General features: G+C 41.4%; 1 protein-coding gene across 4 annotated transcripts in view; it reads left to right on the top strand.

The window, feature by feature from the left end:
* stan (Protocadherin-like wing polarity protein stan) overlaps positions 1-16,752 on the top strand; it is a 190,478-nt gene that overhangs the window by 148,850 nt on the left and 24,876 nt on the right. For all 4 annotated transcript variants that reach the window (XM_069305988.1, XM_069305987.1, XM_069305990.1 and 1 more), the window contains exons 3-16: positions 4,180-4,379; positions 5,558-5,707; positions 6,273-6,437; positions 6,891-7,026; positions 7,600-7,840; positions 8,009-8,213; positions 8,619-8,728; positions 9,171-9,335; positions 9,929-10,083; positions 11,088-11,254; positions 12,665-12,925; positions 13,086-13,374; positions 13,611-13,750; positions 16,552-16,735. In XM_069305988.1, coding sequence (XP_069162089.1) covers positions 4,180-4,379; positions 5,558-5,707; positions 6,273-6,437; positions 6,891-7,026; positions 7,600-7,840; positions 8,009-8,213; positions 8,619-8,728; positions 9,171-9,335; positions 9,929-10,083; positions 11,088-11,254; positions 12,665-12,925; positions 13,086-13,374; positions 13,611-13,750; positions 16,552-16,735 — 2,568 coding nt within the window. The remainder of the gene's footprint in view (positions 1-4,179; positions 4,380-5,557; positions 5,708-6,272; positions 6,438-6,890; positions 7,027-7,599; positions 7,841-8,008; positions 8,214-8,618; positions 8,729-9,170; positions 9,336-9,928; positions 10,084-11,087; positions 11,255-12,664; positions 12,926-13,085; positions 13,375-13,610; positions 13,751-16,551; positions 16,736-16,752) is intronic.

The following is a 16,752-nucleotide window of genomic DNA, read 5'->3' on the forward strand; positions in this document are numbered from 1 at the left end:
TATATATATATATATATATATATATATATATATATATATATATATTGTGTGTGTAAATCACGAAAATTAACACGTGATAAAAAAATGACTGTCAGACCACGGAGGAAGAACGGAAACAGGAATTTCCTCAAGTACTTTCGTATATTAATACATCTTCAGAAGGATATTCCTGGGGTAGCGTTACCCTGAAGCACCATGTGATAGTTAAACTGGTTTCCTGTCCAGGCTACTAAGCTCTTCTAGGAATTGTTGTTTTCCAGCTTTACTAAATAAAGATAAAATAAAAACTATAGTTCTGGAAACTAATTTTACAATTTTAATGGAAATGTAAAATCTGAGCGTTCAGAAACTGGTCGTAAAGAAGGAATTTTGTCGACCGTTGTGTCGTTGAGCTCTGACGAGTTTGTTAATTTTGTCTGAATCTCTCATTGGTCTCCAGTTATGCGCTACAGGACCGTCCTACGTTAATTTCAGACTATGGCTCTTTCTTCCTTGGTTCACAGCTCGGTGATCTAGTGCTGATATATTTACCAATGGTATAATTCATATGTGCTAAAATTATAAATATAGAGCCTCGGCAATCATTTGGATTTTTTATTCTTTGTATATATTAGTATAAAAATGCACACAATACCGACATTTTAAGACACTTAAATAAGCAATGAAGTACTCGACTACTAATAGCAAAATTTTTAATCTAAAATATATCATTGTTTGAAGAAAATATCTCGGATTCCTCCGTTAGCATCACTGTTGGGGTGAAATACTTGGTGCGTAACCGACCGTCAAGTTAATGAACCTGACCTCGGAGTATAACCGACCTCGCAGATTGCTGATAACGTTGGCCGTTCATTAGGTAAAATGATTCTAATAAGGGGCTAGCCGGCCAGGTTAAACACCTGAGTATTTATCTAGATATCTGTGATGGTCTGAAAGCATAAACGATGTTGAAAAACAGAGTTGCGTGGTTTGTAGCTGACGTTTTTAGGCTTGAATTGAATGCAACAAGAGCCATTACAGACGAAACGTTATCAACAGTCTTCTCTCATATTAAGTTTCTCTACAAGGTTCCAGTTGTTCTTTATTAATTTTACTGATTTTCTGGCGAGGCATGATCGAGGTTGGCCCATTGTCACCTGAAGGTCCGTATGAGAGTGCGTGACATTGCGTGACAGTCAACTGGACTAACAGATACGTCATACTAGCAAGTTTTTCTTCTCCGGCCACAGAGATGGGGGTAATTTTTTATGACGTGCTCGGTATTGTCACGTTAAATGCCGTGGGTAAAATTTCTGGTCACAAATTGATGCTTTTCATTATACTATCAAAGTTTTATTTTCATTTCAGCTTAAATGGTACTATTATTAGTGATATTTTTTTGTATTACTGGCAGTAATACAAGTAGCATTACTATTTGATAGTGCTGATGGCTGAATGGTCCTCACTTGTGACGCTGACAGCTCATTGGTTCCCGCCAGTATTACGAGTTAATGATGCTGCCGGATGATTGCTTCTAATCACAATTAAATGCTAATGGTTTGGAAGTTAATGAACAGAGAAATTGGAGAAACGTTAGCTGAGGGGGTAACGTTAGTTAGGGGGTACCATTATCTGGAGGTAGCGTTAGCTGCCGTAACATTGACTGGGGAAGGGTTGGCTTCGGTAACGATGACTGGGGTAGCGTTAGCTGCGGTAACACTGTCTAGGGTAGCGTTAGTTTCGGCAACACTGACTGGGGTAGCGTTAGCTGCGGTAACACTGGGGTAGCGTTAGCTGCGGTAACACTGACTAGGGTAGCGTTAGCTGCGGTAACACTGACTAGGGTAGCGTTAGCTGCGGTAATTCTACCTGGGGGTAGCGTTACCTGCGGTAATTCTAGCTGTTGTAGCGTTAGCTGCGGTAACACTAATGTGGGTTAGCGTTAACTGCGGTAATTCTAGCTGGAGTATCGTTAGCTGCGGTAACACTGACTGACCCACCGCCGCTTTCAGTAATTGGCATATTTTCGGTATAAAAAGTAGGAATTTCAAACTGCGAATAGGTGCAGAGAGCCAGAGTTTGGTTCCAAAATGTGGCTCTGGCGTCGAATTTGGGATGTTTGGGATATTTAGAAAACTGCAGGGGGGTTTGCGTAAAATATATCGCTGCGTAAATATATAATCAGTGTATATAAAATATATACACTGACTGGGGGTAGCGTTAGCTGCGGTAACACTGACTGGGGGTTGCGTTAGCTGCGGTAACACTGACTGGGGTATTGTTGATAGTTTCCAGACTAAATGAGACAATTATAATTCAGATGGCAATAAATCGTCTTGCTTTTTGTAATGGTTTGATTAGTTGCATCCTTGTGGGCGAGATTCCATTCCCAGAGTGAATTGGGAGCGTCGCCCACATCTTTTATTATGGCGTGGTAGACGAGTCTCTCTCTCTCTCTCTCTCTCTCTCTGTGTGTCTCTGTGTGTCTCTGTGTGTCTCGGTGTCTCTGTCTCTCTCACACAAGAAATAGGGATAGATTTGGATGAGCGATTTTCAGTTATTTAGCGAAGCCATTCAGAGTGAATTTTTGGAACAGGAAATGTGGGATGGAAGTGCTTAGAGTAAGGGGGGTACGGAAATGGTGTACGGAGGTTACATAGGACGGGGAACTGACGTAGGTCTTGGCTGTGCAAACGGTGAGGAGAGGGGATGGCCGCCAGGTGTGTTGGCCAGGTAAACAATGCAGGCAAACAGCGGGGCGTGATAATGCCTTGGTTTATGGTGAAAAAAAGAGCAGGTGTAATGCTGGTGTTGGCAGTGTAAGACGCCATTGCTGGCCGTAATTGCTCTCTCCGACCACCTTGTTTTGCTTGTCTCTCTCCTCTCTCCCAGTCTCGTTGTCTCTCTCCTCTCTCTGTCTCGTTGTCTCTCTCCTCTCTCTGTCTCGTTGTCTCTCTCCTCTCTTCCAGTCTCGTTGTCTCTCTCCTCTCTCCCAGTCTCGTTGTCTCTCTCCTCTCTCCCAGTCTCGTTGTCTCTCTCCTCTCTCCCAGTCTCGTTGTCTCTCTCCTCTCTCCCAGTCTCGTTGTCTCTCTTCTCTCCCAATCTCGTTGTCTCTCTCCTCTCTCTGTCTCGTTGTCTCTCTCCTCTCTTCCAGTCTCGTTGTCTCTCTCCTCTCTCCCAGTCTCGTTGTCTCTCTCCTCTCTCTGTCTCGTTGTCTCTCTTCTCTCCCAGTCTCGTTGTCTCTCTCCTCTCTCTGTCTCGTTGTCTCTCTCCTCTCTCCCAGTCTCGTTGTCTCTCTCCTCTGTCTCGTTGTCTCTCTTCTCTCCCAGTCTCGTTGCCTCTCTTCTCTCTGTCTCGTTGTCTCTCTTCTCTCTCAGTCTCGTTGACTCTCTTCTCTCCCAGTCTCGTTGTCTCTCTTCTCTCTCCCAGTCTCGTTCTCTCTCTTCTCTCCCAGTCTCGTTGTCTCTCTCCTCTCTCCCAGTCTCGTTCTCTCTCTTCTCTCCCAGTCTCGTTGTCTCTCTTCTCTCTCCCAGTCTCGTTCTCTCTCTTCTCTCCCAGTCTCGTTGTCTCTCTTCTCTCTCCCAGTCTCGTTCTCTCTCTTCTCTCCCAGTCTCGTTGTCTCTCTTCTCTCAACCTACAATTGAGTGACAGTTTTGAGATCTTGTAATTGAGACCTAGCTTGTAACTCAAAAAGTTACTTGAAATTCTAAGTATGCACATGTTATTTTCCATAAATATTTCATACACAAAAGAGTTTGCTTGTGTCCACAGGAGTGTGAGTGTGTGTGTGTGTGTGTGTGTGTGTGTGTATATATTATAATATATATATATATATATATATATATATATATATATATATATATATATATATATATATATATATATATATAATATAATTTATTTATTATAAAATTAGTTGAGTATGTAATTATATAAATTATATATATTGTATAACCTTACATACAGCATATATATATATATATATATATATATATATATATATATATATATATATATATATATATTCCGTTTACGTAGGAAAGTTATATTTATTATACACAAACTCTATTTAAATCTAATATAGCTTTTTATATGCAATAGATATCACTTTGTAGATAGGCTAAACACTCGTGTAATGTATTAATTTGAAAACGTACTGGAAGTGAATAATACTAATGGATGGCTGGTTGAGTGGTGCAGACGGGCTGAACGAGGTGACGGCGGAGATGAGCCTTCAGGTGCGACTAGTGACGGAGGCGATGCTCTTCAACTCCGTGACGGTGCGTATGGCGGAGATGACCCAGGAGGCCTTCCTCTCCCCTCTCCTCTCATACTTCATCGACGGCCTCGCCGCCATCATTCCCTGCCCCAGGGAGAATATCTTCATCTTCAACATTCAGGTGAGTTGGGGAGAGCAAATCAAATAAAAAACTTGGTTCATAAATAGTTGACATGTGTAATAGATTACTTAAAATTTATGTACATTATTTATGTAAGAGTTCAATTTAGTTTATTTATTATGCACCCCCATACTTATCCTGTGAGCAGCAGTAGAGGGAGTTAGACACACACACAGTGGGCTCAGGGAATGTACTCCAAAATTAATTTAGCTAAGCAAGGTAAGTAAGCACAGTTATGATGAGCTGGCTACAAAATTCAATACCTGGTTGATGGGGTTCTGGGAGTTCTTCTACTCCCTAAGCCCGGCCCGAGGCCAGGCTCGACTTGTGAGAGTTTGGTCCACCAGGCTGTTGCTTGGAGCGGCCCGCAGGCCCACATACCCACCACAGCCCGGTTGGTCCGGCACTCCTTGGAGGCTATGTTGGGGGACAATGCACGTCGTCACATCAGGAAGCAAGTCATAATAACAACGTACAAACACAGACGAGTCCTGGTAGTACAGTCGGGTTCGTTCTTCACGCACAATCGAGAATGCCGTGTTCAAATCCCGGCTGGGACAACAATAGTTTGGCACATTTCCTTTCACCTAATGCTTTTGTTCACCTAGCAGCAAGTAGGTACTAAGAAGCTAGTCAGCTTGTTTTGGAATTGCACCCTGGGCGGGGTCAGTAATTCAACCCTGGGGTGGGGGGGGGGGGGGGGGAGATCTCGATAAAAGCCTAACGTGTATGAATACACTCTGGCTTCCTGTCCCCCAACACAGTGAATTATACTAGCAGGACGAAGGATTTACTTATTTGTCGAGACAATTTTTAATTAAAATTTAATTTTAAGTATTACATCCTCAGTGTGGTATTTTATTCGCATTATATTTTACTTTTAATAGCAACATAGCCTCATGCTGTATGTTGTGGGTCCTGGTAGTACTATTGGATTCGTTCTCGATTCTCAAATCAAAAAATTTTGGGTTCAAATCTCGAGCGGAACATAAATAGTTGGGGAATCTCCTATCGCCGAATGTCACAGTTCCCTTGGCAGTAAATAGGTACCCAGGAGTTAATCAGCTGATTTGTTTTGGGGTTGCATCCTGGGGAGACAATGAATTATATATTTGATTTTAATGCTTTGTATACATTCTTGTTTTTCTTGGTGTTAAATGGTGGCACGACTCCCTTAGGATGACACTGATGTGGAGGCACGTATCCTAAATGTGAGCTTCTCGGCTAAACGTCCTGACATCCCTGGTGAGGAATTCTACCCTCCACAGTACCTGAGGGAGCGGGTCTACCTCCACCGTGCTGACCTTGTCAAGCTCTCTACTGTCCAGGTCAGCTACACACCCTCAATTTAATATTTCTTATTTTCTGAATACTGTACTATATATTTTAATCTCGCCAATATAAATTCTTAAGTAGATTAACTTACCCAATGTTACCTTAAAACGTCTTGGCTCATCTTCACAATTTTTTTTTTTTTTTTTGTTCTGGCAAATTTTACCACTTTTTTGTAATTTGGTATGAACTGGTCCATTTATTAGTACTGTATTCTAATATCAGTTTACTGTGATAAAATATCAGGATGCCAGAATAGAAAATAAATATTAATTCAGATCCTCGTAATCAGGAAACTTTTCTTCAAGAAAAAGCCTTATCTAGTAATATCTCAAGACCTTATCTTGTAATGCCTTGCCCAAAACACTGTACATAATAGTGGTTTTAGGCATTGTATGTACTAGCTCTATCTATAAATCCAACATTATGTTTAACTTATCTTGTATGTACAGTATGTACTTTACCTGAATAAACATTTTGATTTGATTTGATAATAAGGTCAGTGTGTGGCCCTTTAAACAATATTTAAATAAAGCAAAATTATTGTTGCTGTTGTCACAGGTGCTACCGTTTGATGACACATTGTGTGTACGGGAGCCCTGCCTCAACTTTGAAGAGTGTTTAAATGTTCTGAAGTTTGGCAATGCTTCTGGCTTCATATCATCCAGCAGTATTCTCTTCCGCCCAATCTACCCTGTCAACACCTTCGCCTGCAGGTGTCCTAAGGTATGACCAATACTGCACTATAAGTGCCTTAATGGCTATCATAACAACTACCCCAAGTACAATACTGTATACGGCCATCACAATCGGCTAATGCCATCATCATGACATGTGGAGGAAGGGAGCAGTAGGAGAAAAGCACACAGAAACTGTATTGGAGGGGCTCTAAACATTCCCTCTAATGTGTTATGCGTGGTTTCCTCTAAGGCCAAGGGTCCGCCTTCTTCCAGCCAGAGGTATACTGTATATATATAGTTTACTGATTACCAGCATTAATATGTTAATGTAATATTTTCAGCTCCCTGATGTCCTATTAATATTTGCATTGAAATACAGAACCAACATAAAATAGCAATCATTTAGCAAATGTATAATATTTCTATTTGTAACTACTGTAACTGAACCATAGTAAGGTATTCAAAAATATCTAATCATGCTTTTGGCATTTATCGACAGGGATTCACTGGGATGCGTGAGCACTATGAGTGTGACACAGAAGTTAATCTGTGCTACAGTAGCCCCTGTGGCAACCATGGCACCTGTATGCGACGTGAGGGTGGCTACACCTGCGTCTGTCTGCCTGGATACACTGGTAAGTCATTGCAACTGCTAGATAATATGAAGATTTGTTAATGCCAGTCAGCAACCTACCCACCCACCAGTTGGCAACCAATCCATCCACCCATTTCGTCCACCCACTAGCCAGCCAGTCTACCTGCCCACCTCCACCAGTTACTCATTCATCCGTCCATCCATCCAGCCCACTTGCAACCCACCATCCATCCTGTTGCTCTCCCAAATATGACTAAACATTTACTGACATTTTAAAACATCTGGGTTTAGCGGAACCCCAGATTTAACGACCTAGGTACAGCCACATACAGGTCATTCAATAGAGTGGATACTTATGTTACTAAAATAAATACTATCCAAGATCAGAAGAAAACTACAGATTAGAAATAGCTCAAAGCCACTTAAGGCATTTGCCCGAAACCCTGTGTGTGTGTTAGTGACTTTAAGCATAGTATATACTTGCTCCATATAGATCTCAAACTTTCTGTTTGTAACTCATTTTGTATGTATGAACGTTTACCTGAATAAACATTATTACTGTATTATTATTATTATTATTATTATTATTAATACAGTATACCTATTTTGACAGGTAAGAACTGTGAGGTAAACATGCTAAGTGGGGCATGTGTTGATGGTGTGTGTGTACATGGCAGCAAGTGTACAGGTGTGGCTGGCAGTGGGGGAGGTGCAGGTGGCTTTACCTGCACCAACTGTAGTCGTTCTCTCTACCACACTTCAACTTGCGAACTGAGGTCTCGACGGTTCTCCAAAGGCTCCTTCCTGACCTTCCCAGCACTTAAGCAGCGACACAGACTCAACATCAAGATCAGGTAAGTTAAATAGTAAAGTCTTCCTTATTCTATAAGCACAAGCAAATGTAAATTGTGGCCCTCAGTAATATGATGCAACATTAATCTATAGGTGTACATGTTGTGGTGGGTTGATATGAATGAATCATAAATTTTTCATAAATTATAAGTACTGTATATACCATACAGCTTTGCAACGCGTGAGCCAGATGGATTACTCCTGTATAATGGACGCTACAATGAGAAGCATGACTTTGTGTCCCTAGAAGTAGTAGGTGGGGCTGTTGAGTTCTCCTTTAGCTTGGGAACAACCACTACCAAAGTCTCTGCATCCCTTCCTGGTGGTGTGGATGATGGTGAATGGCACACCATCTCTGTAGATTATTACAACAGGGTTAGTATCGACTTGCCTCTCTAGTAGTACAGTAGTCACAGAATTATAAATATATTGTTCCAATAAATAAATAAACTACAATTACAAGTGAACACAGACTAATATTGTATTACAGATGGTGTGTATAACATTGATATTGTTTAATAATGGCACTAATAATTAGGATGAATTAAGGATTTGAACATTTGTACAGTATTTGACACCTTTTCTCCAGAGGGTTGCTGCATTCCTAAAATATATGGACAACCTTTGATATTTTTATAATATTTTTAATATACTGTACTCAGGATCATTTACTTTAGTTTTCATAGCTCAGGTAAAAACAAAATATTTTATTCTAAATTGTTCAGTTTCCAATTACTTTTATTTTAAAGCACAAAGTAATGAAAAACATTTTCTCATCAGAGTGCAACTATCAGTGTTGACAGCTGTGACACAGCTCTGTCCATCAGGTTTGGTGAGAAGATTGGCGACTACCATTGTGCCAACACAACATCTCAGATTCTGGACCCCAGGTGTGTGTATACAGCTGTAGCAGTTTTATGGAGCATAGGCAAATGTAATGGCCTTACCACATATTCAGATTACTGTATACTGTACTTGCAAATTAAATATACACATGTCTTCAAAACATAATGTACTGCATGTCAAACAAAATCACAGTTATTATTATTTTTAAGTATGCCATGAATGTCAAACAAAATGTTGCAATACAAAAATTTGTTTTATTTTGCCTCACTTGTTGCGTAGCAATGCTTGTTATTGCCATTAATCGATTCCTTAATGGTAAATAGCTATTAAGAAAACTTAATGGCTATTTATCAAAAGTTTCTTTAGTAAATGTTTGATGTAGCTAGTAAAGCATTAATTTTCTTTACAATATTTTACTAAATATTATTTATTAAATGTCAACAAATTTATTAAACTTAATTGTGCACTGGCTGGCTCTCCCTATAGGTGTGCCATCCTCACTCAGGCGTGCCATCGATTTTTAGACGTGACAGGTCCATTGCAGGTTGGTGGGCTCCCTGCCCTACCGACCACTTACCAAGTCAAGCACCAACATTTCCATGGCTGTATAGCAGATCTCTATATTGACCATAAGTTCATTGATCTTACATCGTAAGTCTACCATACAAATTATGTATATTTAGTTTGTTGCTGTTAGTAACAATAATCTTGGATTATACAGTGTTATTACTGTCTAGTATTCAATTTCTCTTGTACCATTTACATCTTCATTACATGTGCATCTTCGTAAATACTCCTTAACATGTGAAAAATATGAACACTCTTCAACTCTCACCTCTGGTACATTCTCATATACTTCATAGTACAGTATCCTAAAAAAGGTCTTAATTATTTCTTTCTATTTAATATTTATAATTATTGCTTACTCAGTTTCCCCTTCTGATTATTGTAATAGTCACTGCATATCCTATCCATGCATTTCCGTTTCTTTGTGAAGGAAATGAGAATGCAGGATGAAAGAATCAAATACTCCACTTCTGACCTCTTAAACTAGTGCAGTGCTTCAGTAGTCTTCAAAATGTTTCAAAATCAAAGTGCATGATGGTGGTCAGATTTTGATGTTGATTATAGTACAAAACTGAACAAAAATATCTGATTATTGGCAGGACTAACCTGCATAAGTCAATTGGCAAATTTTTTTTACATATACTGTACTTCCCCTAAGACCCCATTGTGTATTATAGGTTTGTAGCAGACAATGGGACATTTCCAGGATGCCCGGAGAAGAATAGTTTCTGCCGATCCCACCCATGTCAGAATGGAGGCTCCTGCAGAGAAACCTTCGGCACCTACATATGTTCGTGCCCAGATGGCTGGGGAGGAAAAGATTGCTCACAAGGTGTGTTAACCTTCCCAGATGTTGTTATTTAGAATCTTCCACTAATATTTAAATTATTTTATCACTGATGTGCTTTTCATTATACTGCAAATAATTTGTAAGTATTGTACTGTAATAATTTCTTAATTTACTAGTAAATTACATAAATTAACCTTGATTTCATAAATTCTAATGACCTATTTTTTGTGCTTTCTAAGATAATGTACTGTTATTTTTTATTCATTACTGCATAAGGTGTTCCCAAGACAATAAAGCATTCATAATAGATACAGTATACAGTGGTACCTCAGCTTACGAATTTAATCCATTCCCAGAGACGGTTCGTAGGCCAAATTCATAAACTGAAGCGAATTTCCCCATAAGAAATAATGGAATTGAATTAATCCATTCCACACGCCCCAAAAAATAAACTTCAAAGTAAATTTTATACCTAAATTACCCAAATCTTCAGTACTAAAGTATGTACAAGTTATTACTTACGTTTACTGATGACTCTTGTTGGTGTATGGAAGACGATGAAGAGGGGGTGGGGGGGGGGGGGAGGAGGAGAGGTGTTAGTGTTTGGAAAGGGGAGTCCCCTTCCATCATAACATCAGACAGGGATGACTTTTCTGGGGTACACTCTCTTATGTTTTGCAGGCATAACACTAGGACCTGCTTGTGGTTCACTGCTTAATTTTCTCACTATAAAACTAATACGGGCTCACCATAGCCCGTGCTACTTGGAACTTTGTTCCAGGTAGTAAATCTTTAACAACAACATATAAAACTATCCACAGAAGATTGTTTTTCCTTCGTTGTAACGCCTGTCTGTAGTGAGGCATCACATTGTCATTAAAAAGGTTAATGCAACGGTCTACTGCAGCTTGCTCTGGGCGAGTCGTTTCAACAAAAGTTTGCATTTTTTCCCACAGCCTACACCACTGCCTAATTGTTTAGGAAGGGACAGTCTCTACTACTCTACGTAAGCCGAGATGTCACTGTATTAATCTTTTTTTATTCAGGTGTGGAGGTTGTAAAGCAGTTTACAGGTGAGGGCTTCCTAGTGTTCAGCCCACAGTTGCAGACCATTCAGCTGCCCTGGTTCAACAGCCTTTCCTTCAGGACACGAGAGCAGTTTGGGCTCCTAATGATTACAGTTGTTGGCCAAAATGCCAACAGTATCATTGAGGTGAGGAGTAGAACAGTCACAAATGGTCAGAAAAACAATACAGTAATAATAATTTACAAGAAACATGCACATTAGTGTTTTTTCTGGGGGGAGCCCCTTTGGTTCCCCGGAGCTAACTGGGCTGATATGAATGTATTAGACCCCTGGCATCAGTCAATGCACATGGAGTTCTGTACCTACCAGGGACAACAAGCCAGAACCTGGACCCTCTCAGAGGCACAAGGAGCAATGGCCTATAGAAACCCCAGTGTGGTTGGCAGCATTTTATGTCTGCCTTCGACCAGGACAGGCACCCAGAAAGGTAAGCGCCCCAAAACAAACCCCTATTCTGGTTAAAATATTGCTACTGAAAGCCGAACTAGTGGACAGAACTCTCCAAAGGAAAACGAGCAAACGAGCATGAAGTCAATGTGGCGCTGTCTGCGCAACCCCCACCCCTCCCCAGAAGGGGCAGCCCCAGACCCCCATGCCAGTAATCCATACCCCGGTTCTGTGACTGATGTGAACTGGCAACTTTGTGCACCTCTGACTCCCGTGTTTCCAGTTCTGTGCCTTGTGGTGTGGTGCTGTCTTATTGGTGGTGAGCAAGTAAGGAGTTAATTCACAAGTACTCGGGCTGCATGTGCCTAGAGTCCACCTTCCCTAGGTACCCTGTAAGTACTGCCCTTGGGGCTTGGGGGGCCACCTTCCACAAGTCACCTTGGGGTTTACCTTCGCAAGGTCTGGGGCTTGACCTTTCCCCTCCTGGGGAGGAGGGAGCTGTGCAGATGGCGGCGCGACACGTGGTGACGTCATGCTCATTTGATCTTTTTCTTTGGGGAATTTTGTCCACTTGTTTGACTTTCTGTAGTAGTTTCAACCAGAATAGGGGTTTGTTTTGGGATGCTTACCTTTCTGGGTGCCCGACCTGGTCGATGACAGACATAGACTGCTCTAAATCACATGTGCAATTCTATAGGCCATTGCTGCTCGTGCCTCTCTGAGGGGGGCCAGGTTCTGGCTCGTGGTGACCTGTAGGCTTATGAACTCCATTCACTCTGATACCAAAGTCTAATACTGTGTATCAATATCAGCCTGGATAGCTCCGGGAAGCCTCTGGGACTCTCCCAGAAAATGAGGTTTCATTATACTCAATGCTGGTTTTTCTATTTGTTCAGCTCTTGGGATTTTACTTTTAAGGTTTACAAAACATTGAGCAATAAAACCTCATATAATAATCATATAAAATCTTACATCACTGTTACTATAAGTAATATTTACATGTGAGCAATATATTTTGAATTAGAATTTTCTTGAACTGTTACACTCACAATTTTATTTCTTCAGAAACAATACAGGTATTTCAATTTCCTCAATATCTGCATTTTTTATATAATATATTGATATATTGTGTGCATTTTTCTACTGTAGCTGGTAGATGGTTACATCCAGTATCGCTACGAGAATGCAACAATCAAGATGACAGATGCTAGAGTTGATGATGGACTATGGCACAATGTTGAGGTCAAGTGGATGAGTGGGGAGGTGTGGATTAACTTGGATTATGGCAACCATGAAATCACAGTCAGAGTAGATGCCCATATAGCCAACCTGTACATTGGGAAGGTGTCTGTGGGAGGTGTTCAGCCCTCTGACCCAGCCAAGGTCACAGGCTTCAAGGGCTGTATCAAGGTCAGTGATACGGTCAATATAGGCACTAATGCAATTTTTACGTAAGATTTCTTTGTTTAATATTCAAAGTTTTAAAGTACGATGCAAATACATTTTCAAAGAGTTAACAAAATTTATTTCTGTCCTTCAAATGTAATCATCATCACTTCCACCACTTTAGGATGTGCGTGTAGGCAGCAGCAAGAATGCTTGGCTTCGTCCCACTCACGAGGATGGAGTGCGTGATGGATGTGTTGCATCAGACCCATGCACATCCCGCCCCTGCCCACCAAACTCCCAGTGCATTAATACCTGGCAGGGTTATGAATGTCAGTGCAATAAGGGCTACTATGGTGAAAAATGTGCTGATGTTTGTCACTTAAACCCATGCAGCAACAATTCCACCTGTGTTCATGATATACACTCGCCTAAAGGGTACCGTTGCGAGTGTCCTACATATGAGTTCTCTGGTTAGTTGGACTACATTGTAAAATGATTTGTGACAGTTGCTTTACATCAGTAGTGTAAAATATGTGCTTTATTATCCTATAACAAACCTTTTGTTTTTGAGTTTATTTTCTGGGGGGAGCCCCAGCCCAGTAGCTCCAGAAAGCCTCCGGGGCTCGCCCAGATATTGGTGTTTCATTACGTACATTCAACACTGGGTTTTTTCCTTTTATCGGTAATTATGTTTTATCCTTTACAGGTGAGTACTGTGAGATGGTACTGGATCAGCCATGTCCAACCAACTGGTGGGGCTATCCTGTGTGTGGCCCATGTCACTGTGATATCGATAAAGGTTATGATGGAGACTGTAATAAGACAAGCGGAGAATGCCATTGTGAAGTAAGATGATCTGAAGTACAGTACTGTATTGTAACATTCATAACTCGTGCCGAGATGAGTCATGCTTAACTAGACTTCATATTGGGCATTTGTGACTAAAAACTGATGGGGGGGGGGGAAGAAAAGATAGAGGAAGAAAGAATAAATCCTGAGATAGTTATGTATGAGCAATTATCTAGGAGGAAAATCAAACCACTTTGGTTCTCGTAATAAATTCTTGAAATGACTTTGAAACATCTAGGCCTAAAATTTACAATATTTTGCCCTTAGATTTTAATATTGTGTATGTCAGTACAGTATCCTGTCTAAAGTCTCCTCAACTCTAGTAGGCTTTCCATTTAACAGGCATTTACTTTACTTTCATCAAGTAGAAATATTGTATGGGGCCTGCATGTTTATGTTGTGGTGTGGTGTAAGTGAGGGGTGATATTATAGCAGTGGGATGTGGTAGTGGAGAGGAGAGGGGCTATTGTTGCAGTTTGGGTGTGGACATATAAATGGTGTGGGTCTATGCTGAGTGGTGAATTATGGAAGGTACAATAGGAATAGCTATAGTGTGTGGAAATGTGTCATTAATTAAAAATAAATTTGACAAGCCTTTATCAAGATAACAGAACAGAAACATGTCAGGTAAAAAGAAAGGAAAAATATATTAGCTTGTAATTCTGCATCTATTTAGCTATTCTGCTTTGCAGTCAGATTGTGTTTTCCGAAGCCATAATGGTTAACCGACACACTAGGGTAGCTCTGATATTTGTTTAACAGCTGTAACTCTTAGTTATTATAAATAACAGGTTTTATTTCTACAAACTAATCAAAGCAACCTTTAACCCTAAAAATTTGTCTGCTTTAACAACTGATATACTTTAGCAAATTAACCACTTTAATTACATATTTTTCTGGGGGTAGCCCTTTTGGCTTCCTGGAGCTATCCGGGCTGATATGGTATGACCCTGGCATCAGTCAAAGCAAATAGTGTTTTTAGGCCTACTGGGGACCACGAGCCAGAACCTGGCCCCCTCAGAGAGGCACGAGGAGCAATGGTCTATAGAAACCCCAGTGTGGTTGGAAGCATTCTATGTCTGCCAACAACTGGGTAAGGCACTCAGAAAGGTGGGCGCTCCAAAACAAACCCTATCTGGTTAAAATATTGCTACTCAAAGCCAAACTGTTGGACAGAATTCCCCCAGCAAATGAGCAAATGAGCATGTCACAACCGTCACCTCCGGTTGCTCGAAGATTTGTGCGGGAGTCTGAACTTTGCCATGGTGGTGTACCCGCCAGGCTGGGTTTGGTTTCGTCGGCTGTTCTGGTTCCTTCGGGGACGTCCCTTCCATCACTCTTGCGATCGCTGGGGTCAGCCTCCGGATGCTGCATGGTCGGCTTCCTCTTCGGGTTTTTCAGGGTTCAGTGCCTTGACGCCTACCCGAGCCCTCGCTTGATGTGTTCACTGAAGCATCATCTATTGGCTGGGGCTTTGTGACCAGTGATCACCAGGCCGGCCAGGAGCGGTAAGGTCTGTCTGGCCCACATCACAATGCGGGAGTTTGCAGCGGTGTGGATGTCGCTTTGGGGGGGGGTTTCCAGATTGCTCGTGGATCGACGATCTGGCTCCATTCGGACTGCTCTCCGGTGGTTCATTGCCTGAACTGCTGGGGTTCGATGTGGTCCTTGGCTCTTTGGGGCTGGTCACTTCGGGTGACTCGTCTGCCAAGTTCTCGGGGTTTGGCTCTCCTGGCCGCTCACATTCGGGGGGAGGGGGGGGGAGAGAGATTATTTTGGAGGAAGACCAATTGATTGGTCTTCTTCCAAAATAATCTTTCCTGCCTCTACTCTACACAGACGCCGTCTTGTAGAATCGGCTTTGATACACAATGTACCCAACATGAACTTGAGTCCTGGCTTTGTTGCTGTGGACTCTTCCCTTTCACAGTATATACTCAAATGCTCTAATCTTTCTAACAAATGTGACTTAACATAAGCTTACCCCTTCCATTTATCTTTCTTTCTCTTTCCTTTTCTTTCTCTCTTCTCCCCTTTTTCTGTTCATTGTCTTCTCCTACGCTCCCTTGCTATCCTCTTCTTATTCCTATTACTGTACTATCTCCTTCTCATTTGGTGGTTATAATAGGAGCTGCCTCGTATGGGCCAATAGGCCCTCTGCAGTTCTCATTATTACTACTATCCCCTACACCTTACTTTCCTCCTCAGCTCTCTCTTGCTTATTTATTGCCTGTCTCTACCTCCTCTTCACAATCGACTTGAGAATGGTCCAGGACGGACCGAAACGTCGTCGTCCCTTCAACTTCTAGCGTGTGGTCTGGTCAACATACTTCAGCCACGTTATTGTGACTCATTGCCTGCATATGGATAGCTGACACAAGGATCTGGGACTCCCTATTTCCCCTCCTGGGGAGAGGTCAGCTGTGCTCGTGGTCCTTGGTAGGCCTAAAAACTCTATTTGCTTTTGCTGATGCCAGGGTCTAATACAGTCATATCAGCCCGGATAGCTCCAGGAAGCCTCCGGGTCTCACCCAGTTTCATTACATTCAAAGCTGGTTTCTTGAACAAACAATATTAAAAGCTATCCATGAGAACATTTATTTTGATGAATGCATTCCATAAATATTATGAAGCATAATGAATTTACTAAATATATAAGATACAATATTTGGTTAAAGGGTTCTTACTCATCTTGTAAACTTTTACATTGGTAATAACTACATTACCTCATATTTCTCTGGTAGTTCATTCCCTAGGAAAATCATAGGGTAGTATTTATACAGTAATATTTTTCCTAGGAAAACCACTATCAGCCTGATGCATCTGCGGCTTGTTATGATTGTGACTGCTACTTGGTTGGGTCATATGGTGGTTCATGTGATCCTGTTACTGGCCAGTGCCGCTGTCGTCCTGGGGTCATTGGTCGACGATGTGATCAGTGTGCAAATGCCTTTGCCCAGGTCACCATTATGGGCTGTGAAAGTAAGTAAATACTGGCC

This window comes from Procambarus clarkii, chromosome 56 (assembly GCF_040958095.1).
Source record: "Procambarus clarkii isolate CNS0578487 chromosome 56, FALCON_Pclarkii_2.0, whole genome shotgun sequence".
Classification (NCBI taxonomy): domain Eukaryota; kingdom Metazoa; phylum Arthropoda; class Malacostraca; order Decapoda; family Cambaridae; genus Procambarus; species Procambarus clarkii.